The 26,561-nt window shown below is 41.5% G+C and overlaps 1 protein-coding gene across 5 annotated transcripts in view; it reads right to left on the bottom strand.

Annotated features, from left to right (window-relative positions):
- Window positions 1–26,561, bottom strand: part of nos1apa (nitric oxide synthase 1 (neuronal) adaptor protein a) — a 207,120-nt gene that overhangs the window by 20,214 nt on the left and 160,345 nt on the right. For 4 of the 5 annotated variants that reach the window (XM_028588159.1, XM_028588160.1, XM_028588161.1 and 1 more), the window contains 3 exons: window positions 25,835–25,996; window positions 12,966–13,131; window positions 9,615–9,791 (listed from right to left, as the gene is read on the bottom strand). In XM_028588159.1, coding sequence (XP_028443960.1) covers window positions 9,615–9,791; window positions 12,966–13,131; window positions 25,835–25,996 — 505 coding nt within the window. Of the gene's footprint in view, window positions 1–8,017; window positions 9,792–12,965; window positions 13,132–25,834; window positions 25,997–26,561 lie in introns of those variants that run through there. The other variant, XM_028588163.1, reaches the window with a different exon arrangement.

Genomic DNA, 26,561 nt, shown 5'->3' with positions numbered 1-26,561 from the left:
TCAGGGTTCTGTCCAGGCAAGTCAAGTTCTTCCACACCAAAGTGGGAAAACTTCTTAATGAAGCGAACTTCGTGCAGGGCGGGATCGTCACGACGAAACAGGAAAAGGACAAATACAAACTGTTGACACAAAGTTGGTGGAACACTATTGTCTAAAACATCATTGTGTTGCATGTAAATAGCCCCAAACAAGCATACACAAAAGGACATGCGTGAGCAGCGTGAGCTTCAATGTATCTGAGTGTGTCTTATTCTGAGTCTCAATATGAACAATCAAACTAAAAAAAATTGAAATATTACAGACCAAAAGCTAAAAACAATCAAAGACGTCTTTTGTCTTTCCAGTTCAGTTCTTGCCTGCCTCAGTGGGAGTTGTTCTCTTTAAGGTTGATGCCAACATTCACCTCCATTTAAAAAGAAACGTATGTTGTCAGCGTTCTTTTGTCAGTGCATATGCGAAGAAACACAAAGGAAAGCAGCGTAAAAAGGAGAGGAAATGGAACAAGACAGATGTGGCTGAGAGAGGCCTTCAGCTGCGCGGCGATTCAAGACTACTTTGCTCTTTCAAGCCCTTTACATCTGGAGCTCCACATGTTCCAGATTAAGTACCATGCCCAGCCGCCGCTCAGCATGGCTTCTAAATCTGCATCATGGGAACATCAAAGCAGATTGCCACTACATCCAGACGTCAACGCATAGCAGAAATCTAGTAAGAAGAACCTGAGGGCAGCTTTGCTCAAGTCCATGCAGCCTTTACATGTGTATGAATATTTGTGTGAATGGTGACGCAAATGCAAGTAAAGCATCTCTACGAACAAACTCTAATCTGTCTCTGCAGTGGCAGCCAAGAGGTTAGAGATTTGAGTGGAAGGACGCCAGTTTATATCCAATGGCCGGATGGGAAAATTTGTTCGATTAGGACAGTAATGCTGTAGAGGGCAGTACTATGAACAATATCTGACTTTGCTTCGATTGGAGAGACACAAAGTGCACATGGGCTGCAACTAAAAATTATTTTCACTATCGATTCATCCATTGATTACTTTTTGATCAAACTATTAATCATTAGGCTATTAAATGTCAGAAAAGTAGAAAAATGCCCATCACCATTTCTTATAGGTCAAGGCTTCCGATTGCTTGTTTTGTCCAAAACAAGAGATATTCCATTTACAAAGATATATACACAGAGAACCACCACGTTTGTATTTTTGCTTGAAAAATAACATTGATTGTTGTTGGTGATTGATCGACTGATTGTTTCAGCCCCAAAGTACACTGAAAGCTGTTCGGTAAGTTCTGTAAAGGAACGATCCAGATGCTGACGCACACAAATACAAAGACGTACATTTACACTCATATATAAGTGTTCAAAGTTTGTTATATTCTCGTTGGGTATCTTGGCTGTTTGGTAAATCCTGTTTGGCAGCAATTAAATAACGCTGAGGGGAGAGGATCAATTGCTAGGCTTTTAAAATCCTTTATTCCCTCTGCTCTTCCGGTGCAGACATGGTCATTCATTTCAGCACTGTGATGATCTATTGTGAGTGTTTGTTTATACGTGACCCACTACGTCCTCATGTCTCTGTCAGACCTACTTCACATTAACAAAACAATCGTGGCCAACTCCTCACCAGCACAGGGCACGCTAGTTAACACTCTGAAGCCGGTTGTGGACGTATGGCGCTTGTGTTTTAAAGTCTGATTTCTGTTGGGTAATCTCGGATGTATAATGTAGTTTCTGTATGTGGACACCTGAACAAATTAAGTGGTCCAGCCCTTTGTATCTGAAATCAAAAGACAACTACGAGGCTAAGTAGTGGTGGGTAATATGACAATATATACCGTGAGACAACACTAATTTGTCAACTGTCAAGAGATTTTTCCGTAGCATTTATAGTGTGGTAGCTATCCCTTTAAAATCTCTGAATGTATTAGGCCATGGGTAATGTTGGATATCAATTAGCAGGACTGCAGCAATATTGGATTTGTATATAATCTTTGCGTCAATGTGATGCAAAACAAATATTGTACATAAATAATGTATTGGATAAATTAAAATGAACTATAATTATTATATTTTATGTCAAAATGGTGGAAGCTGTTTGCCTTCAGTCTTGTCTTCAGCAGTGAAACACAAGATCAGTTGGATTGAGGTCACGTGACCAGTGATAAACAAATCTGTCTGGGCCTAAAAAACTCCACGGTTCTTTTGTCTGTATGTTTAGGATCATTGCCTTCCTGCATTGTCCTTAAAATGAGGGAATGTGTTTGAAAAAGGCTATAAGTCCTAAACTGTTCACCCAACATGGATGCAAACATCCTCAAATGCTTTCACCTCATGGTAAAATTCACATCCAATTTGCTGGAGAACAAAACCAAAGAAATAAGAAAGTGTCTCGGTTCTCCTTCTTAAAGACCAAATGTGTGTCTGTGTGTATTTAAGTGTGTCCCTGCAGGTGACAGACTGAGCCTGCAAAGAAGTGTATTGATTTGTGCTGCTCCCTTGATGTCCCAGTGGTTAACCCCAGTTTCAACAACACATGCCTGTAACGGGGGAAATCGATACAAGTCACAACTCTGCTTGGTTGGATTGGTTGGCAGCGTGGCCCTCAGAATGGCAATGACAAGCCTCATCACACCATGAATTAATGCCGAGAGGAGGGAGGAAACCACAGAGTTTTGGAGAAACCATTCAGCGTTTAAAAGAATAGTGTCTGATACAGAAAGCAAATTCAAATTGTTTAAAAGACTTTTTGAATACCAACTGTTTCAGTCAACATGGAACACAGGAGGGGACACTTTTAGGGTTTTTCATTTTTTTTAAATGAGGCTCACTGGAGAGACTAATTTGTAGATGGGAGCCAATTTACAGGCTCAAATGCAACGACTATCAGCCGTGTCGCGTCATTTAACGAGCATTGATTGCCTGTAGCAAACACATCATGCAGGCAAAGTAAGTATTCAAGATACAGTAGCCAGGATGTGCCTATCTTTTCTTATGGGAAAAAAAGAAAGTTGCTAAGTTTGTACTGTGAGAGATGTAGCAATTCCACAGTCATACAACATTACGCTACAAGACGCATCTTTTTTCATTACACAAGGTCGAGTTCAGTAATGCTCAAAATTAATGATGACAGTGTGTGAAAGCAATCTAAAGAATTAACAAATTAATGTAACATGCAGTATGAACAGAAAACCATAGAAACGCGTTTGAGCATTTTAGAAAAGTCAAAAGTCCAAAACATCGGTGAGGAAACCCATTGAGTTCCCGAAGCTACAGAGGCTGTCTTGCTTTCTGTTACCCTAGAGCCCATGACTACAATTATGGCTGCCAGATCTGCTATAGGTGCTTAGCCTGGGAAAACCCTGACAAACTTCCGGCAAATTTGAGATTTGCTCTGCCAGTCAGTCTGGCCAAGAGCCCATTCAAGCCCATTTCCAATTTTTCCAAATCGAGGCACCAATCACAACCGTTGAGGCGGGCTTTACATGATGACGATAGCGCAGCGATGGCGAGCAGCTTTTTGTTTACATTCAACATGACGGCCACCGAGGCGCAGCAACCCGTTGATGCCGCTGTCGCTGCTACGTCACCCGGATCTTTGGTCTGATTGGTTGAAGGACTATCCAATTGCGCCCAGAGGCATTTGAGTGGCGGCCGTTGGTGACGCCCCTTTAGAAATGGGCTGTGGCTGAAGCTTGCCCAGACCCACTCTCCGTTACAACCGAGAAGGGTCTGGTGTCAACCAGGCTAATGGGTGCTAATAATGACACTGAAGTATAGTAGATGACCTCACTCTCACAAACCACACCAGCAACCACAAATACACACACACTTTTGTGTTGCCAGAATTTGACTGTATCCCATACATTCATTAGAAGCTGAATCAATAACCATTTAAGGATGTAGGAATGATTTCAAATTTTTTACAATTTTACCGAGCCTGCAACACAAATAACTCACAGAAGAAACTAATCTTCCCTCTGCCTTAGCATTTGATGATCTCACTACAAACCCCTGAACATGGGTCCTTCACTTTGGATTACAGACTTCCAGCATCTCTGTCAAGGTAAAAGGCCGAGGGCTGTATTTATTGTTGCAACCACACAGCATGAATCGCTAATAGATGAATCAGCAACAAGAGAGACCGTATAGAAATACATTTCTTTTGACATTTTACAGAGGTCGGAGGAAGAGCTGGGTTCAAGAGATGACAGGAGAATAAGTTTAAGGTCTAACCCATGTGAGAGAAATGTAGAGGATATAAAAGGTAGTATTTACCCCGGAGGCTAGAAGAGAGAAAAGTGTCAAGAGCAGGCTGGGAACAGAAAAGAGGGAAGGTTTAAAATAAAGCAATTCAAGTTAAGACATGGCATGGGCTACGGGTAAGATGCAGAAACAGAAAAAGGAGCTTGTACTCTTTGATTTATTTCTATAGTTATGATAATGTCCTTACATAAACAGAAAATTTGAAAAATACTGTAAGGTTTTCACATTTTTAGGATCCATCCAATCGACGTTTGATGCAAAATGCATAACAATGTGCGCCAAGTCCAAGAAGATATTGTACATTTCACTATGTTCTACTTTTTGTTTGCAATGGAGTCAGAGAAGAAAAAAAAAATCGTTCTGGTTTCACCCAACCTTGGAAAAGGCATGCGAGGGTGGTGAGCTTCACCAATTGGCAGCACATCCAAGGCAGGCTTTAAAAGTTCTTATTTGTTTTGACAGGGACTAAAGAAGACTCTTTCCTGTTCCTCCATCTGACTTGTTGTTAGTCACCCCAGCATGTGGTGATGACTCAGGAAATCAACAAAATTGGATGTGTGACTCCCAACACATTCTCACGCTGGGTCAGGCGCCTTCGACGTTGTTATTGACGCTAAAAGTCTCCTTTATCGTCATATCTAAACACGCTTTATCTAAACACGCTGGGTCAGGACTATTGCCGTCACTTTTGACGCAGTTAGGTTTAGGAAAAGATCGTGGGTGGGCTTATAAAAAGTACGTTTCCATGACACGCGGGGCAAGAACGGGACAGTTGAGTTTAGGAAAAGAAGAAAGCGACAGTTGGGTTTAGGTAACGTGACACGCGGGACACGAACCCCGTTCTCTGGGGTGAAAGTCCTGTGTTGATTGACCCATCCACCACCCCAACCACCCTCCCTACACAGAATTTCGGGCTTTCATACTACTCGCTACTTGCTCTTAATACTTCGTCAAGGGCTGCGTAGCTGCTGTTCTTCCCGGTGCGTTCTACTCACAAGCCGAAGGGTGTTTTTTTGCGTCGTATCTGACAGCCACTGCCCAAGCGTACGTATTTTACAAGTTCGGAGTGAGAACGGATTGGGACTACGTAGGTTGTATTAATCTCACGGTCTTGCTCTCAATCTCGTAACGTCTCGTAAATGGACTCAGTTTTAATTGGTTGAACACATTTCTTACAACATTTCAGAAGAAACACAAACGTTTTTTTTTTCCATTACTGTATATGAAATGACATCTTCGGTGTGCAAGGAGTAGTATGAACACAGGATTAATACAATGTCCACTGAACATTTTCCATTCTAAAAAGCTGGCAGGTGAAGTCAGTCATCCATTACAACTGAAAAAATACTTGTTGGGTATAATCTCTTGGGTATTATCTGCTTGGTTGCGTGTGAATATCATACATTATGGGTGACTTGTTGTGGAAATACCTCTAGGTTGAGGTGAGAGCATTTAGGTTTAGACTAAAGTTACATTTCACAGGTAGCTCAAGATGCAACAAACATCTCCGCGAAATTTGAAACATTGTTTTCTGTTCTGCTGATGAGTGCTGTGTAACCGCTGGACTTTGTCAGACACCACAGACTTTCTGTCTGCTTTAAATGGTCTCATTTGGGGGTCGGGGGCACAAGAGGGAGGACGTTAAGTAATAAAAAATTTAAAAAAAACGTACTGATAGCATCTTCACAAAGTCACTTTCATAATGTCTGTTCTCCAGACATGCCCTTGCCAGATAATGTAATGCATCCTTTGATTAAACGTGATTATTTAATCATTAGATGGGGGAATCACCTTTTTAAGTGTTTTCAATATCAGTGTGGAGATGTGTTTCACTGACAATTTATTGCAACAGGTCGGAATATATTTTTGGTTGATATATTTGGGGCTGTTTCATTACGTTTTAAATGATCTGATGTTAATTGCATCACTTGCTGAAATGTGTTGGAGCTCAAACTGCTGTTTATTAATATCTTCTATCTCCTTTCCTTTTTCCCCCTCACGGCGAGCTGCCTGACGCACCTGTGCCTTCAATGTCATGTTATAAAAAACATTACAGGAAAAGAAACAAGAGAAAAGAGAGAAGGAAAAAGCTAGATGATGAGACAACAGAATATGTAGAGGAGAGAGTCTTAAAAAAAGAGAGAACATCCTTCATAAAGACATACTGTCGGATCTTTGTGTTTCCAGTCATCCGCGTCAAACACGTTAAAAGCACTTCAGGGGAACTACCAAACTCTCTGATGGCCATAGAAAGAGAAAGAAAGTAGAGCCCTACCGATAAAGGATTTTTAAGGCAGATATCAATACAAATATTTGGTGATTTAAAAATCTGATATATCGGCCGATGTATATATATATAAAAAAAAAAAATCCAGAAACACGTAACAAAACAAACAGATTTCCCCAACATTAGTTATTTGTAGTTATTTATGAGTCCTCACTAAAATAATATGATAATGCAGTTTAAAAATAAACTTGTCTGTTTTATTGTCACAACAGAACAGAGGAACATCCAAATATATTAAAGTTCTTATAAATAAAATTTTAAGATATGAAACTTAAAGGGTTAAACATGAGTGTTGCCAACAGGGACGTTGTAGAGCGCCCTCTGGCGGACAGACTATGCAACGCCAACACTCAGAACACTGAAGGGAGTTTCGTCCGTTTTTATTAAATTTTTGTAATATTCATATTCGATAGTTTGGAAAATGCCTAATATCGGCCAATAATATCGGCCCGCCGATATATCGGTCGGGCTCTAAAAGAAAGCTAAGAGTGCAGTGGTTGTCAATATAGGGTTAGGGAATATTTAAGTAGGTTTAAGACGATTTATGGCCAATGTTTAGTTCCAATTTAAATAAAAAGAAAACTAGAGGAAAATGTATTGACGGAGCACCCTATTGGTCTGGTGGCGATCATGAACCACGATGTCCACAGTTTAAGTTCGGCCGTGGACCTTTGTCGCATGCCATTCCCCATTTGTCTCTTCCTTCATTTCCTGTCATTTCTGTAAAATAGACCATATGAAGAATGGCCATATATACAATTTAAGCCTAAATCAACAAAAAAAGGTTTTAGGTTTTTGGAGGCATTTCCATTCTTTTGGACGGTAGCTGCTCATTTATTCATGGAGCATCATGCTGCTACCGGTGTTGGTGTTCTGTCTGGTTGGGTTGCCTGCATTTTGAATTAAGTCCCATTATCCTCCCCGGTCCCTTTCAGATTGGGTCTTTCTTTTGTTTGTTTTTAAAGTTAATTTATGCACGCTGGCTGGATAGCTTTTCCACAGGTTCGTTTGGGATGCAAATTTTGGTCCCATAAGGACATCAACCTGGGACTCAATCTCAAATGGCCCTCATTGGTGTGTATGAATAGTTTTGATAGAACCACTGACTCCAACACACTGAACAGAGAGATTGATTTAGAAAAGTTCATGCAATTTCCAAACAAACTTTGGGAGAAATAAATAAATAAATCTCTGATTCAATCTCGTTATCCTTTAATACCAACATTTTCAGAAAGCAAGTAGCTAACTGGGAGTTAGTTTACTGGACTCTCACTAGATTGGTTCGATCCTATCAGGCTAAAGCTCTTTGCAAAAGATAGGGAGCCCATTGAGGACTGTCCTGATTCCTCTTTAAATCTCTGCAGCATCTACCTTTCGCCAAACACTGGCCTGTCAGCACTGATTTCACAGGGGTGCTCTGATAAACCAGGGCTACAGTACGCAGAAAGAAAACTCAGTGGCTTTCCTCGTGAAACAAAACGAACACTTTAATACTGCATTGTGCTTGGAGGCCATACACAGAGCTGGGTTTAAACAAATGAGACCACTTTTGGCTGTCATCCGTGAGCTGCTGCTGTTCTGGCTTGAGGGAAAGAGTTTTTGTTTACGGGATGAATACAAGAAACAAACAGCGTTCCTCGAGGTCCGACTAATCCTGGCTTTACATAAATTAAAATGAAAGCGGGGGAAATGTGTGGACAAGTGAAAAGAGTGCAAACATGCTCTGGCTACCAAGTCAACAAACTGTGAGGAGACAAAAGAGGGCTGCTGGCAGAAGTCAAGGACGGAGCAGTTCTACATACAGTTCTGTGGGATGACAATAGAAAAGTTTGTACATACAGTACAGACAGATTTTTGTCTAAAAATAATCTCTGAATAATTATGAGCTCAAGAAAGGACTTTCCCTCTCCAAACATAGAGACCATAATAAAGTTCCTCCCCGGATACGGCTGAAGTGTTCATCTTTGCTCATCGGGCAGAGTCGCTTTGCACTCCAGCAAGGACAAGAGATCATCAGTCTCTCCAGTCCCGAACCCTGTCGTCTTGTTCCTGCCAGCACGACTGACAGCTACGCTCCCAATCCTGACAAATTAAAAGCTTTCTTCTGAACTTTTGGTTTGATATAATGTTCACATCCTCACATCTTCATCGTAAAGACAGACTAACCTGCAATTGCTTACTGTTGAATGAAAGGAGAAAAGACTTTTAAGATAAACTCCCTGATTTTGTCTATAGAACTCCCAAATCTCAAATTGAAATTCAGCAACAGACAGCTGGGAGGAGACTTTGGGAGTGTGTGTGATATACGGATAAGAGGTATGGGTGTGTGGAACAAAGAGGAAAGGCTAAAGGAAATGAAGGAAACAAGATTTAAAGGAGCAAGTGTGTATGCATGAGTATGCATATAGATTAGAGAGCAGATCCACAGGTGTGACCAACTGGAAAACACGGCCGCGTTGCATTGTGGTATACAGGAGTAAAACGTAAGGTACATCATATGTACGCTCAAATTAGGATGAAAATTAAGATCAGGAGGTTGTTTAACTCAAGCTGGAGCCCTGATTCACAGCTGTCTCACAGGCCTGGTACTTAATACAACATAGTAATCATAGTAAATAAATACTTTTTAAAATAAAATATATATAGGGGGTTAGGGGTAGGTTAGTGCGTTACACCGCTATTTCATCTCCCAGACAGTCAGGAGTTCCCTGTCTGTTGAGAACATTAAGCAGCCTCAGCGTCTCCTCGTCCCTCCCCCAGCCAAAGATCTCCAGCTCCTCCTCGTCGTCCTCCCCCTCGTCCTCATTGTCGTCGCTGTCGTCCGTGTTCGACTCGTACTCTGAGGAGATACCCGACTCGCGAAACCTCGCGGCGAAGTCCAGGAAGCCCAGAGATTTGGCGTCGCGGGGCGACACCTTGGCTGTGCCCTCAGACACCTCTTGGCCTTTGCTCTCTGGCCTGTCTGCCTTGAGCAGCGGGGGAGGCGAGGGGAGCTGAGGAGGCGGAGGCCCCGGGAGGAAACGGAAACACTCCAGTTTGAGAAGACACTTGTCCCTACCTAGGGGGCTTCCCAGACTCCCATTGGAAGATGAGAAGGCGTTGCCGGTCCCGTCAGCGGAGCCCAGCGCGGGCAGGTTGAGGGCGGACACATCCGGTTTGGGCGTTGTGGGGTCGCAGATCACTGGGGGTACTGTTGACCGGAAGGTGATCTCCAACAGACTGTCCTGGGATCCCACTGGAGAGAGATGAGGTAGAACAGAGGGAAAGGACGTGATGAATGAGCAGAGGGAGGAAGAGACAAGGAATAAATGACAGACAAAATATTTTATACCACATTCAAAAGTTCCACTGTGCCTCGATTTAAATTCACCTGGTATCACACCTCCTGTTGGATCACGGCAGAAGAATAATGTATGTGATATAGATATCACTGAATTGTGGTAGATAAAAGCTCCTTTCCAAAATCAATCACTCAGTTACCAATAAATCATTTTTGTATTGGGTAAGCATTTCATCATGATCAGTGCTCAGTGAAACAAGATTTGCTTCCTTATTTATGGGAACAGAGAACAGTCGTGGAACTCAAATACTGAGAGAAAGATACATTAAAGGAATACTCCATCTTTTCAAATACTAACCCCAAGTAAGCATGGAAGATGACTCTGGAAAGATCCTGTCTGTGAGTATTACACATTAATATGTTACTCCAGCTGGACTCCCTGGATCATTGTCGCACCGGTTCAATGGGTATTTTTAGCAATGCTGTCACTACTTTTTGAGAACACTGTAACTGCTGTGAATCTAAACTTACTAAAGCAGCCAGTTTAGTGTGTGCGGTGTCCGAAATAAACCCCAGACTGAAAGCCAAGTTCATTAATTTGCTCACCAGAAACGGGATTTTAACCCCGACGTTAGGCCTAATCATTTTATAACGTCGGCCCTGTAGGTAACCAGTCTCCCCTGGTTTTCTGATCACGGTCGGAAACGAAGCGAGCAGGAAACACACTGAACATGTAACAGCTTAACGTGCGCTTGCGCCCCGTGTGAGCTGATGCGCTCATCTGTTGACATTTCTGAATGCCTTCCTAGAGTTGCTTAATAAAAGCGGGCTTTCCACACAAAAACGTAGCCTACATGTGTCATTAGTATGAGAAAAAAAATTAGATTTTAACTGTGTCGGGCTCGGACACAAATTTCTTAATGCCAGTCGGGCTCGGGCCGGGTTCAGCACGGCTCTGTCGGGCTCGGGCCGGGTTCGGTCACGGCTCTGTCGGACGCGGGCCGGCCTCGGACAGAAAAATTTGGCCTGATCCGGACTCTAAGCCACATCCGGTTTCATGCTGTAAAATTCTACTAAATGCTGTAAAAACGCTGTTTAATAGACCTTTCTCAAGGTGGACATTGTGGTAGGAGGAAAAGGACAGGTCTAACTGATAACATATACGAGGGCTCCGTTCCATTCAGGTGTGTCAGTAAGCCATGCTAGTGAGCCAGCGTGCACAATCGCAGCACTCTGAAACTGACATACTACAGATGAAATGCAGCCATAATTGATTGATTAGTTGTACACCTGTGTTTGACAAGTCAAAATGTGTCATTTTTTAAATTTTTTATTTGTTATACCTGCCCAGGGACTACAGGTGGAAATTATCAATTGTTGCTATAACCTGGCCCAAGACATATTCTCTTGTTTAACAAGTTTAATGTTTATTTGTGCATTGTCTCTGTTTCAAATAAATCAATTTCCATTCCATTTCCATGAGAAAGGTCTATTAAAAATGATAAAATAATAATACAAATGCCATTGCATTTCATTACATATCCATAGAACAACTCTTCTGATTTTGTGCGACATGAGGTGCATATAAAATATCAAACATGCACAGGTGGCAATATTTTCCCCGGTGAATAGCTGAAATACTGGCTGATAAGACCACAGATTGCTTCTCGCAGGGTGACAATTGGAGGGCAGGCTGGACTGCGATAGCGCAGAGAAGATTGTGTCTTTCTGAATAGCCGATGAACAGGCTTTAAAATGTGTGAAGCTGCGGGGAGATAGACAGAGAAGGCGGAGGGGGGTCGTGGACGATAGAACGGCGACCAGAACGTGTGTGGTGCATGATAAACAGAACGGTGAGGCTCTCATACTGGTACTCAGAAGCTTTAATGTAGGAACTTCCATTTAGAAGCCTGTCCATGTCTGCAGTACCCTCACTCTGTCTGCTGTCTGTCTGAGCTGCTCTCTCAGTGTGTAGGTCATGGTTAGTATGGCTGTGTGTGTGTTTGGCTGGATTTTTGCTCAGTCACGTGCGAGGATTTTACAGTTCAGACTCCAGGGTTAACACAGTGTGTTAGCCTAGATGTGGATTACTATATTTGTGCCTCCATCATGTCCATCTTTAAAAAAAAAAATAGATTCTTTTCTTTATTGTCCATTTTAATGTTTTATCACAAGAACTTTTGCATACTTCTCTTGTATACAGTATCCTACTGACAGCTGACTCAGTCAGTTTCTTTGCCTTTATTGAGGATAGGGATAGTTGGAGGTGCCAGGTAAACTAGGCAGCTTACTAAGGTCAGGTCTATTACAGTATGTCTCTCTAACATGTCACTTTGTCTCTTGTCTCTTTTTATCTTTCCCTGTTTGAAAATATCTTTAAGTAGTAGCAGTTGTCTTTACATAAGCTTGAACTGATTTTATGTTAGAGTGGAACTGTGTTTTGTGGAGTGTATGATTACAGTGGACATGTGCTGCTTGCGGACTTGCGGATTTTTTTATCATATGTTAGTGAGAAATCTCTTGAGAAGCAGGACCTAGGGACAAGGGAACAAGTGAGTATTTTAAAGTGAGTTTGTTAAATGACTGACTGTTAACATTCTGAGATAGAAATAATAACTTCCCATAATTTTTGTTACTTTCTCATGAACTACTGCACTTACTTGAGCAACAGAGATCTTGCAGAATATCCCACATTTGTCTATTATCATGTGCACTATGATGCACAACTTGATCCAAAGGCACAATACCATTTTCTCTTGGTAAATAAAAACACATTTTGAGGATGGTGCTGTCCCAAAAATACCAAAATATTCTTTGAAAAGAATGACTGATGGGCTGTTGATCACTTGCTAAAGTGTCTCTTTACTAAAATCAGATCAGAATAGCTGAAGGGGATGGAAGGACTGACGTGTTGCTGCTGTTACATTTCCTACTGGCTGCCAGTGGAGGCTGATATGGGTCCCAAACTACAAAAATTCATTTGTCACCTCATATAAAAACTTCTGTCCCCATACATACGTCTGTTTCTCTGCAGCTGTACACTTTAACATGTCAGCAAACGTGCGTTCATGTGTATTAACTCCAGCATACAGTATGTATGTGCATGAGCCTCTTGTGGGATCCACTCACTGGAGTTTGGTCCAGACATCTTGGTCTCCAGCTCCTGGATCTGTTTAACCAGCAGGGAGATGTGCTGCAGCAGGTCTTTGTTCTGCAGCAGCAGCTGGTGGACACGAGCCTGGGCCTCCAGCCGAGCCGTGGCCTCCGCACTCAGCTGGTCCTTCAACAGGTGGACCTGCACAGGAGGAGGCGAGTCAAGAGGGACAGATAGATGAGGAGAGAGGAGGAGGATAGGAACAGATGCTCAGTACAAACATTTCCCCTTGGTCAACACTCATAAAATCAGCACTACTCGCCCTTATCTGTAAGAGTATTTTCTGTCTATACAGTACCGCTGACTGAGACTACATCATATTCATATTTTTTTTATATTATATATTTTTTGGGGCATTTTTAGGCCTTTATTTTTGACAGGGCAGCTTAGACATGAAAGGTGAGAGAGGGGGGAGGGAGGTGTGAAATGCAGCAAAGGGCCGCAGGTCGGAACCGAACCAGCGGCAGCTGCGTCAAGGACTGTATGGCTGCGCGCTCTACCAGGTGAGCTAGCCAGGCGCCCGTCATATTCGTTTTCTGACCGAAAGCAGAAAATGCAGAAAATACATGTTATGTACTTCTTCTTCTTCTTGTAATAAATGTCAGACTGACTGACTGACATGTGATGTGCATTCTTCTTAGAAAACAATTGTCTCATGATACATGAGACAATTAACTCTAGAATTGTATTATTCACTGTTTTTGTTTAAGATCGCAATACTCAATACTATTGAATTGCAATAGGGTTACATTTTAGCACAAATGATAAAGAAAAAAAAACTATGGCTTCAGGTTGCTTCTGGCATCTATCAGATATGGGAGAAAGATCCAAATACAATTAGTGTTGTAAATTAGAGAGAAAACACTGTTCACTTCCGTGACGGACGGGCATCACTTTGTAACACACGTTATAATGCTCGCCTAGCTGCTAGCGTGGCACGCTCTCATGCTCTGCTTCTGACTGGCTAGTAGTCCTTACCTAGGTACTGTGCATGTGTGACTCCCAACAAAGATGGAACAGTGAGACGCCTCACTCTGTAGCTAAAATAGAGAGCTCAACAGACAGGGTGAAAAGAGGAGCTGCAGCAATGTGCAGTACAACAAAAAGATATTCTACAACCTCTAACTACAATTATGAACCTGAAAATGATCATAATATGAGCACTTTAATCAAAGCAATGCTGAAGAAAAAAAAACTGAAAACCTTCTGAGTGTTTTTCCAGTTGGAGGCTCAATGATCAATCAGTGACAATCCAGTGGGAATGTGTGAGGAAAACCTCAGAGAGGAGCACAAGCAGAGCTGCTGGTTGTGCATGGGGCTGAAGTTGGACACGTGTTTCATGTACAGCACATGTGTCAAACTCATACCCTGGAAATCTAGAGTTTTCGCGAGAGCGAAATTTGAATTTGCTCAGCGAGTCACTCTGGCATTGACTAATGATGCTCATTAACTATGCCCTTGGAGCCGAGCTGCATCAATCACATCGGTGTATCTGATATAGGCGGGCCAGAGGCGAGCTAAACAGATGACGACAGCGTTGCGATGTCAAAGTCATTAGTAAACGTGGCAACGGACGATGGCTACGGATGAACCCCAGTGGTCTGAAACGGCTTTGGCCGCTACAGTCAACGAGTTAGACTTGGCTTTTTATCTAAAAGAGGAACAGAAGACGGCACTCAAATCGTTCCTTTGCAAGAAGGAGGTAAGAGTTTAATCTACCAGGTAGCTCTGCTGGTAGCTAAGCGTATGGGGCTTATTGTTGTGATTGGTCGTAGTGTTATCCAACTGCGTGCAGTGATATTTTCAAATGCATGCTTGGTGCTGCCCCTCGATTTGGGCCATTTTCATCACTCATTGCCAGACCCTTAATCTTTTGGATTTGGGTCTAGATTTCCAGGCTATCAAACTCAAGGCCTGAGGGCCCAATCCAGCCCCATGCAAATTCTGATCCAGCCGGCATATCAATTTAGGTTCACAATACATTTTGGCCCGCCAAGTTGTGCACCAAACCAAAAACTGTTTTCAAACTGTAATTACGCGACACTTAAAGCAGAATTTGGCAGATGTGCCGACGTTGAGACTCAGAAATTCCTACAGAACCAGAGAGTTTTCATATACAGGCTGTGAAACAGGTTGCTGTGAGTCTGACTTTAAAAATTATGTTGCTTGATTGCTAAATCCTCTGATGGCTAAGGAACCTTTTTGCTGACTTATTTAGGGCTTTATATCGACGAAACTGTAAGTGAGAAAGCTATATGAGACATGCATTAATAAAGTCAAAAATATTTGACTTTTTCGATTAAAATAAAAGTCAATTAACTGTTCATGTAGTCTTTATATGTCTGGCCCTTGATGTGATTCTCATTTCCAAATGTGGCCCTTAGAGAAACTGAGTTTGACACCCCTGATGTACATTACATACTGACCAGCTGACTAGATACATCTAGAAACGTCAGATGAAAAACATATTTTGACTCGAGCTTCCTGGTTCAACACTGTTGAACACTGTTTTGAAAAGTGCTGTATACATAAAGTTTAATATTATTGTTTGAAACATAACCAACGACTTTATTGATACATTCTCAAGTATTCGGCAGGCCATTAGGATTACTATATATCTGATGCTTGTCATGTGTTAAACTGTAAGTGGTACAGGTTTCTATTGCATAAGCAAAATCGTTACAAACATTCATTTGTTTTTACAAATTTTGTATTTTTAACTATGTGCATATGTTTTGTGTGTACTTTTTATTTATTTAGTTTCTTTTGTGGCATGCCTGTTTTTCATGCAGCAATAAAATCAACCTTGATCTTCTTCGTTTGAGTCGCTTTTCAAGCAAAAATGCCCAAACTTTTCTTCTTTTAAGTGAATTATTTTCTGCTTTTCTCTGTTTTTTTTATCATTATAAAGTCAAATAATCCAGAAAACAATTAGCAAACTAACTGATAATTAAAGTTATCTTTGGTTTTGACTTTCTGGTATTTGATCTCTCTGCATGTACACTTACAAAAATGCAAATACACACAATCATACAGGCTCCAAGGTACTAAAAAACACGAGGGACAGATATTAAATCTTTGTAATTTTTCTGTGGCTTTATATCCGTCTATTACATTTTTATTACAGGGGTAGCAGAGCTCTAGTGGCTGCTGTGATCCTCGTGTAACATTAATGCCACAGTCTGCTGTGGTCTGCAAGATTAAAGTGGAGACTCTATTTCAATTTAAGACTGAAAGGCTGAAATTTCTATAACACTCTAAATTATTTATTATACGAGGGGAGTGAGAGAGACAACGTTCACTCAGTGCACACTTGTCCACACACACACACACACACACACACACACAGCTTTTGTAGCAGCAAAAGTACTTCAAAGTACTCTCCAAATCAAATGTTAGTGGCACCACCTCCTACCTCACTCGGAAATCTCATACCCTGAGCACATACTGTAATTGCTTTCATCAATTTCAAAAGGAGAAATTCTAAAGGTTTCAAATCACAAGAATGGTTGAGGAGCAGCCCAGTGTATTGAATGAGCTGACTTACTAATGACTTTCTGACAGGAGAGGCTGCGTTGCTCTCAATAGTTTGATGAAGCTTAACCCTGGAGTCTGAACATGGTCCGGCAGGACTTGGAGGCAAGAGTGTCAAACATGCTTTTATCCAATGCCACTACAAGCATGTTGAATAGAACGCAGAATCCAGAAGTGCTCCTTAAGCCCAGTTCAGACCAAAGACTTGATACGAGACGAAACCGTTTCAAAACGTCGCAGGGAACAGTTGCAGCGGTCTGAACCGGCCCGTCTCAGCTCGACTCAAGCCAGCTGATGTTTTCGCTGCGACTCAGCTGTTCAAGCCGCGGAGGCTGGTTTTACAACGTAAGGGACGTCACCTGTTTCAACAGCCAATAGAGAAGTCAGCTGGTAAAGTCAGCTATAAACTATAGATAATAATAATCCATTTTATTTTAGGTTACAAACAGCTGGTGAAAATGGCAGAGTTTTAGACGGAGCCTCAACAACCGCCCGAAAGCACAGTAACACTATGTCAAGTGAGATAGAGTGACTGAAGAGAGGGAAGCAGTGAATCAAAGGAAGAAAACGTGTTTTCGCCGATTCATGACTGGAAATGCAACTGGAGCAAGCATCTCGACATCACTAACGTTATCCACGTTCATATTTAGACGAAACAAATGATATATCCAGCGACAAATAAGCCTAAAAGTTGGAACGGAAGTACAAAGTTGTTATGGAGATGATACACCGTCTCGTCTTGTCGCATTGGTGTGAACTGGCAGGTTTCAGAACGCTGCAGACCGGCTCGCTGCAACAAGTTGGAAGGTTCAACTCGTCTTGTCGTGAATCTTTGGTCTGAACTGGGCTTTACTGTTGAAATTAAGGAGTTCCCTGCTTTTTCTAACGGCTTCTTGTCAGGAAAACCATTTCCCATTTTGTTGTGAACATATGAATAGCTTAATCAATACTAGAGTGTGTCTGAACAGGTGCACATAAAAATGTCTAGGAAGCCTAGCTGTGTAAAAGGCCAACAGGAGCGGCAGAGTATTTCCAGAGCGCCATGAATCACGGGGCCTCGTGTGCAGGTACAAGTCATCCAAACTTCTAATGACTCCCTGGTTTCTCATTTCAGCTTGATGCGGTAACTGTGGCTCTGGACGTCAGTGGGAACACGCATCAAAGGAAAAACTACAAAACAAACTGTAATTGGCGTTTGAAAGGCTGCAGGAAATGCTCCAGAAAGTCCTTCAGTACATTTCCTGAGCAGTCTGAAAACCAATTAAAAATGCGGACATGAGGAGAACTCCAGATGTTATATATATATATATATATATATAAAAAAGTTTTTGTCTCCGTTAAATAAATCCATAAATAAATAAAATAGACAAAAGTGAATCATGTCTTCAAAGTGACCCTTTTGTCTTGTACTTGATATAAATTTAATCTGGATTTACACTAATTTATACTAGATTAAATTTAAAAAAATACCCTTATTATTAAAATTGCTGTAATTAGTTATATTTGAGATTGCCCTATATTTATCATTTGCCTGTAAATGTCATATAAAAGAGAAAAATTCCAATAATGAGTTATCTCATTTATTTACCTTAAGCAGACTAATCGATTAATTGACTTATTGTTTCAGCTCTACAGTCATAGGCGTAATTTACAGGGGGAGGGGGTATTATGATTAGTAATCAAAACTGGACAATGCACCCCCCCAAAAAAACCCCAAACAAACTATTAATTTCCTTTACATAAGTAAAGACATTTGCACCATAAAGTGTTGCAGAAAAATTCACCAGAATGCAGAAAATGAAGTGTTTGACACTTGTTGAAGCCAAAGTTACGCCCTTGACTACAGTGGATGAAGATTACTCTTCAAATCAAAATATATCTGAATGTTCCTGACCTGAATTTTAAATATCCATCAATATCAGTAGTATTGAAGTGAATATGAAGGGCCATTTTTACAGAGAATAACCTCTTCTTTTGATTTCGTTCTGTTTTTAAAACAAACTATTGATTCACAATCTTCTCTTTTCTTATACTTCTTCTATGTCAATTTTCTCAGTTCCTCTCTCTCACCCTAATAAAGAGCCAGTGAGGCGGAGAAACACAAGACGGAGTCGAAATTCACACATCCTCCGTCCCAAGGCCTCCTCCGACTCACATCAGCTCGCCCGACAGAAAAACAAGCGTCGAGGAAGACAGTCATTTACTCCCATTATCCTTGCACTTAGCAACAAATGGAGGTTATTCCAGATTGTGTTGGGGCCAGGATGCCTCTGCAGAACTCATTTGTAAGGACTGACACCCTGATGATGACATTGCTGGTGTAATTTACAGCTGACAGGACCACATCTTGAGCTATGGAAGAGTGCAGCTTGACTTTGACATATGCTGCCCTGCTGACACCTCTAATAGCAAATCAGCCACTCCTGCATGGTTTATACTGAGGCCTTGGGAGCAAAGTGTCACATTTGTCCTGATGCCGTCCACGTTAAATGTCTCTCACTGAGCTGCGCCGGCTGGTAAAAGGACACTGAACAACCCAATGCAGAAACAGTAGTAAACAAAGCAAGATAAGCTAAATAAACCAGGATCTTTTAAAACTCAGAGCTTGGCTTAATCGTCAGGATATCTGATCAAAACTAGCACGTCTCGTTGTGATGCAGCCACACAAGGTTACATTTGGTTTAATTCTGCAAATGTCCAGACATGTTTCTTTGTGGAAACAAGAGGCTGGTCCTACTGATAAAATAAAAAATAAAAAACACGGAAAGAAAAATTGCTAAGATGATAAGCACTAATTTATTACAGCTGGATCTCTCTGGCTGTTTCTTTTTGTCCACTGGTACGTCTGTTTATCTGGGTGATGTGTGTCTCCATCTCAGTGTCTTTTAATGGCTCCACCTGAACGGGTATATCACTTAATTCAGAAAAAAAATCAATATTCAACAGGGATATTAATTAGGACTTTCTGTGGGAGGTACATGACCTGAACTGACTCTAGTTTAACATTTTGATCCATAAATCAAATGACAAATGCATACTTGATGCCCATATTGGCGGATATATTTTTCCGTGCCTCCCAAAACCGTAGAGTTTTATGATGTGACAACAAACTATGGTTATGATTAGGTTAGGTTTAGGGCCATAAACAAGGAAGTTAAGGTAAAAACCATGGTTTGGGTTAAAATTACTACTACTTTGGTTAGGATAGAAGAGCGACGTTATCATGGTTACAGTATGAGCTTTCATTTTCTCAAAGGCAGAGCAGGATACCCAGGGCTCGGTTTAAACCTATCACCATTTCTAGCCACTGGGGGACCATAGGCAGGCTGGGGGAACGCATATTAATGTTAAAAAACCTCATAAAGTGAAATTTTCATGCCATGGGACCTTTAAGTCACTAGCTAATGCTAGCGGTAGCTAGCAAGGTTGTTTGACAGAATGTTGAACAAGACATTTTTAGTTGACCAAATGCTCCAATTAACTTTGATGAAGTGAAAACACACAATGAGAGGGCCAAAGTTTAAGATGAAAACACAGACAACACCTAAAAACAGGTTCAAGGCTAACCATGTTAGCATTGCTAAGCCTCAGTCCAAAACCACCCCCTGCTGTATCGTCTACCTTTAAAAAAAAGGGGACCATAATTTACATAATGAACATCATGCTGTATTGAAGAAAACTTAATAAGTAATAAATCAAGTGAGAGGTAGGCTCATTTTCTCATAGACCTCTATAGAAACAGACTTCTTTTTGGAGCCAGTGGAGATAGAATGCAGGTTTAAGGCACTTCTGCATTGGCTTTACTTTTCAGACCCGGAAGATTTGTCCATTTATTTTTAGAGTGTAGGGTTCTCCCACATCGCTAATGTGGTAGATACATTGTAGGTGGAAATGTAGCCCTTTGATGCGGCTATAACACCATTTTCCACATTATCCAACTCATTTTCTATGGAGGTGTACATCGGTGCTGCATCAGATTGGTATCAAGACTAACAACCTTTCATTCCTCATCCAAAGATTACAGAATAAATGCACAAAAAGGAAAAATGAACACACTCAACCAGACAGCATGACAATCCACTAAAGAAACAACAATGTCGATAGTCCTTTTAAAACTTTAAGAGAGAAGATCAAAAATGTCATACTGAAAGTAAAAGCCAGACAAAGAGCCAATTAAAAAGGTGCTCCGCTTGTGCTTCACTGTGGTGGTCCCCTGGTAGCAAACCTGCCGCTACCCAATGTTTTCCGCCGTCTTATCGGAGTGTCGTGAAATTGAAGGAGCTTCAAGCGACTGAAATGACACCTTAAAACTCTAATTAAGCAGTGGCATCTCTCTCCCTTTTATTGCTTCCTTTGTTCAAAACTGTTCCCCAGAACAGAACAGCGCCTGAGGACAATTTTCATCTTCCCAACTCCTTCTCTCACGACAGTCAGACATTTTTTCTTACAAGTTTCCTCCCTTCTTGTCAGTTCTTTACAACACAAAACACATCTCTATTAAACTGATTTTAACATGCAAAATATATTTCATAGAGTTCTTACAGTTGCCTTCCTCTCTTCCGAAAATACAACAGTGTTAGGGTTTAGAATAAGTGCCACGCAGAAACATTCTGCTCTGTTATCTCGGGAAAGTGCTCTTCAAAGCCACTGTAGCAAAGAGCACTTGGCAATACATAAGGAGACACAATGAAATGAAGATAAAAAGAAATTAAGACGTTGTGGAAAACCTCCTAATTTAAAAATGCAAATATCACAGAAACTGAATGACAAGGCTGTTTGAATGATACCAATACCGTTTCAGGGAAGATTGGAAAAACTGTGACTATCCCACTGGCAGCGTAAAGGGATTAGGACTATTGGTTGTGCGTTGTGACTCAACAGGGTTGGTTGCTGAAGATGTACTCTTCACACAGGATTACCATCATCGCATTCACTGCCCACGCCAGGTCCCATTTAATTTTGAAACGTTTGAAACCCCTCCAACTCTTGTTTGTGTCTAATTCCATCACAAAAACCAAAAGGGAAATGATAATTTTGCTGGTGCAATGATAAGGAAACCATTAGAAATGCACTCGCACTTATGTGTGTAAGATGGCGAGAGAGTGCTCGATCAAGTGAGAAAGAACCAGAAAAGTCCAAGCAACAGCGTAGGAGAAAGGAAGAAAGAAAAACAGACCGAGACAAACATGAAGATGGATGGAAGATGTGTTTGCACGAAGAAAGAAGAAATTAAGGACAGACTAGTCTATATCGACGATGTTTCACTTCCGGGATTGTTCAGGTACCGCCGGAAATTCCAACCCGTATGTCCCTCACCTTCTACTTTCTTTGTGTTGGCGTTCTAACCTCCGGTGGATTTCGGAGGACTATGCTCCTCAGATCTCTGCAGGGTAAATCCAGACAGCTAGCTAGACTATCTGTCCGAGTTTTCTGTTGTTCCGCCTTTATTTTGATAGGACAGCTAGGTGAGAAAGGGGAGAGAGAGAGGGGGGAGGGAGACATTCAGGAAATTGCCAAAGGTCAGAATCCTGGACCTCTGCGATGAGGCATAAACCTTCAAGTATATGTGCACCTGCTCTACCCACTGAGCCAACCCGGCCTCTGAAACAACTTTTTAACGTACACATTCCACCAAAACAAGTTCCTTCCCGAGACTATTTTGCAGAGGCACCATCATTGTGTCCAGCGCTTAGCACCGCCCAAGACGATTGTGATTGGTTTAAAGAAATTCCAATAAACCAGAGCAGGTTTTTCTCTCATCCCCGGAATGTTGTGTGGAGAAGCAAGACCCTCCTCCGCGGCGATGTGGAGGAAGGTCTGGCAATGCGAGACTAAGGACAGACCGATGAAGCGAAAGACTGAAGTAAGGTGTAGCTGGCAAAAGAAAAGAAAACACATGGGAGAAAGGACAGGAAATGGAGTAAGGAAGTACTGAAAGAGAGAGGGGTCAAATTTCATTGAGCAGTGACAGAGCAGCATCTGCAGAGTGAACTTCCCGAAACAGATTGTCGATGTGCTCCCTCACTTCCCAGACTTCATTAAACATCTATACTTCCACTCATCTCTGAGTGAGCTGTGATTAGAGATGCCAGCTCGCTAATTTACCTCCATTTACTGTGACCTCTGCTCAGCCTCTGCAGCGAGGGTTCAACTTCACGAATATTTTACCAGTTTCGTGACTGGGCCAAAAAGTCACTTTCATCATCATAGAGGGCAACAGTAAAGATAATACCCATATTGCAACATTACTTTGTAATACAGTTGCATTATATTATCAAACAAAGTACAGACAGGCAAATTAAAGGAAAATAGTGCTGCAACTAAAGATTATCATCATTTTCGATTAATCTGCTGAATTTCTTAATGATTCATCTATTATTAGTTTGGTCTACAAAACATCAAAACCTAAAACATCAAAATCAAGTCATCACAAGCCTATAGAAAAATATATTCAATGTATACTGATATAAAATAGTGAAAAGCAGGCTCATATTGGGGAAGCTGGAATCAATTCATGTTTGTTACTTTTGTTTGAGAAATTATTGATCAATTAAGATAATTTTTTCTGTCAATCGACTGATGGATTAATCGTTTTCAGATCAAAAGAATAAAACTAAGTAAATAAGTGGAGAAATGCAGAGGCAGCAAGTGCTGAATGGTATGATGAACACTATGAAAATCATGCGTTATTGCCAATTTAAAATAAGGATTTTGAAGAATGGTGTTCTATATTATATATAGTATCTATATTATAGATGTTACTATATTTATAACTTTTTTTTCCCTGGCAGTAAAGTCTTTATTCATCACTGGATTTTGTAACTGCAGAGCTGCACTCACACCTGACAGCTCTGTAAAACCAGTGGGAGCCTGCTGATAACCAAATCATAAACAAGAGCAATATATGCCTTTAACATAACTAAATTGGATGCTTTGGGATCCTGTGGAAAGTTTCCAACAAATAGTTCCACAACTCGAGAGCAAGAAAAGTGAAGATGCCATTTTATTTTATGGTGTAAACCTGAGGCAAAGACACCAGGGAAAGCCTTGTTGTTAGAGTTTCTAACTCTAAAAGAAAACCCCACAAATAAAGAGACACACACACACACACACACACACACACACACACACACACACACACACACACACACACACACACACACACACACACACACACACACACACACAGTACGTCTCACTGTCTTTGTGGGGACCCGTCATTGACATAATGCATTCCGTAGCCCTTTACCCTAACCTTAACCATCACAACTAAATGCCTAACCTTAACTGTTACCCTCACCCTAACCATAACCTTATTCTAACCCTAAACCCGAAAGTCTTAACCCTCAAACTGCGCTTTAATGTTGTGGGGTCCAGCATTTTGGCCCCACAAAGCTGTCCGGACCCCATAAGTATACTGTATTCCCGGTTTTTGGACCCCATGAATGTAGTTAAATGAGAACACACACACACACACACACACACACACACACACACACACCAAGCTCTCCTCCCTCAATACGTCTGGTTAGAAGGAGCCTGTGGCAAGTTTAGCTTCACCTGTGAGAGGCAGTTTGCCTATGATAGAGTCAGTGGACACTCATTTCGATGCTGTGTGTAAGCTCACAGTTAGCGCAGCTCAGACAAGACAGGGCCGCTGAGAAATCTTTGGCAAAAGAGCCAAGGTCAGGTGGAAGCACCTCAGGGTAGCTCAGACTCATTCGAGTATGAGCTGAGGTCAAATAATTCCTTTCATGTGCTGAAGCAGTTTTGATTCATTTAGACAATTCCACCCCAGTGTCTCTGCTACACAGGCAGTGAACTCTGGCTTCATCAAGGTATAATTAATAGCATTTACGTCTGGGCACGCTCAGTCCGAATGTCTGAGGTGGTAGTTGTAGCAGCGATCTGTCTAACGTTGTTCAGGTCATGACAAGGGAGCAGCTAAGTTCAGTGTGAACAGGTGGTTCAATCAGGACCCCCTGTATCTGTCTCTGGAAGTCATGAGACATTAGTACCTAACAGTTTGAGACATTTCCGGGTCAGGAATGTGTGTGTGTGTGTGTGTGTGTGTGTGTGTGCAATGCATGAGAAAGTTGTGTGTGCAGTGTTAAGTCACACTTTTTTCAAGCAGGATGATAAACTGCTTGCGTGTGTGCGTGTGTGTGTGTGTGTGTGTGTTGATCCAGCTCATAAGCCCGAAGCCATTGCTGTCACTAGTCACTTCTCCCACTGCAGCCACTCAAGCTGGGTGATTGATGTCTGATGCTGTGTGCACTCAACTTTTCTTCAGAAGCCCAAATTGGATTGCAGGCGGGTGCTTACCTCCTTCACTAGGTTTCTCATTGATCACATGTTTCTTTTGCCGCAGACAGTGTAGTCAGCAATGGCAAATTTTCTTATTTGATACAAAACAGTACATTTTTTTGGTAGTTGTGATTATCAGCTTTTTGCTTTTTTTGTTCCTTTTAAGGAGTAATGCTGCCGTCATTGTTCTAGTGACTTTAATTTAAACTGTGCAATTGCAGAGATAAAGAGGAACGGCAGCAAAAGCTCCCATGGAAACATATAAGTATATACAATATACTCAAGGTTAACACCATGTGCAGGTATTGCACAAATCTGAATCGTAATGTCACTGACAACAGGGAGTATGAAATAAATCTCTTGTGTTGCAAATTCATAGCTACAGTAGGAGCGTGGAAAATAAGTGTTTACAGGGGTAAAAACATGCAGGGCATCTGTGCAATATTAACGTTAAGGCTTTTTATTGAGAGGAATGGGCAATATATTGTTGTAGATTAGGCTATCATGCAATATTCTTGGTGTGTCCGTTCTGTATGGATCTGTGTGTTACTGAATGTTAACTGTAGTTTGTTAGAACGTGTATGATATGTGGTGTGTATCTAGGCTGTGGGCTGTCACCTGTGTTCTCTCGAATGCCCAAGACAAAGTTCTCCTAAAGGAGACAATAAAGGCTTATCCTCTCTTATCTTATCTAAAACATGTCCGTCAACACCCCCCAGAGAGCTCAATCGTTCTAAAAAAAATACATTACAAACAGAATATTTTAGCTACTATTTGGTACTTTGAAGCATGAGTGTGTGTTGCCTGTGAGTAGTGAGGTATTTTCATTACTGCTTGGTTCAAGGTTGATTACCGTGCTTGGACTGTGGCCACATGCCAGCAATCACATTTTAGGGAATATATTCACTAAATGACCAATCTGAATTAAGTGTGCTTTTAATTTTTACAAACCGTGCCTTAAACCCCTTTTTGCCACGTTTGGGTGTGTGTGAGGGAGACGCACCTGTGCCACAGCCACTTGTGTCTGCTGCTGCTGCTGCTGGAGCTGCTGCTGGAGCAGCTGGATCTGGTGGTGGACAGACAGGGGGGCACCTGGTGGCAGCGCGCCCAATGCAGGGAGCAGCATCCTGGGGCTGGCCATCAGCAGAGAGGCCTCCTCTGAAGCCTGGCACCAGGGGGAGAAGAGAGAGATGAAGTCAATATTTAGTGACCAACTAAAACATTAAAGGTCCCATGACATGGTGCTCTTTGGATGCTTTTATATAGACCTTAGTGGTCCCCTAATACTGTATCTGAAGTCTCTTTTATATAGACCTTAGTGGTCCCCTAATACTGTATCTGAAGTCTCTTTTATATAGACCTTAGTGGTCCCCTAATACTGTAATACCTAATTGTGTATTCCGCGGTATGTACAAAAACCTCCCGTGAAAGCGCGCCTCTATGTCACGGTGAAAATTCTCCGCCTCTTAAAAACAGGTGTAAACCAGCCGCAAGCAGGTTTCCTCGCATATGCCTCCTGGTGAAATGGCGGCAGTAATCCGAGCAAGACGAAGACATAGGCCAAGGAGATGAGCTGAAAGGATTTTTATAATAATAATAATAATAATAATAATAATAATAATATTGGCATCAGGATCATTTCAAACAGTCATAGCATCAGCAGTGGGAATATCGCAGTCTGCACTCAGCCGTATCATAGCACCAGTACTTAACGCTTTGCTACAGCGCAA

Source organism: Perca flavescens, chromosome 9 (assembly GCF_004354835.1).
Source record: "Perca flavescens isolate YP-PL-M2 chromosome 9, PFLA_1.0, whole genome shotgun sequence".
NCBI lineage: Eukaryota > Metazoa > Chordata > Actinopteri > Perciformes > Percidae > Perca > Perca flavescens.
The sequence above is the reverse complement of the archived record's forward strand: the minus strand, read 5'-3'. Positions and strand labels throughout refer to the sequence as shown.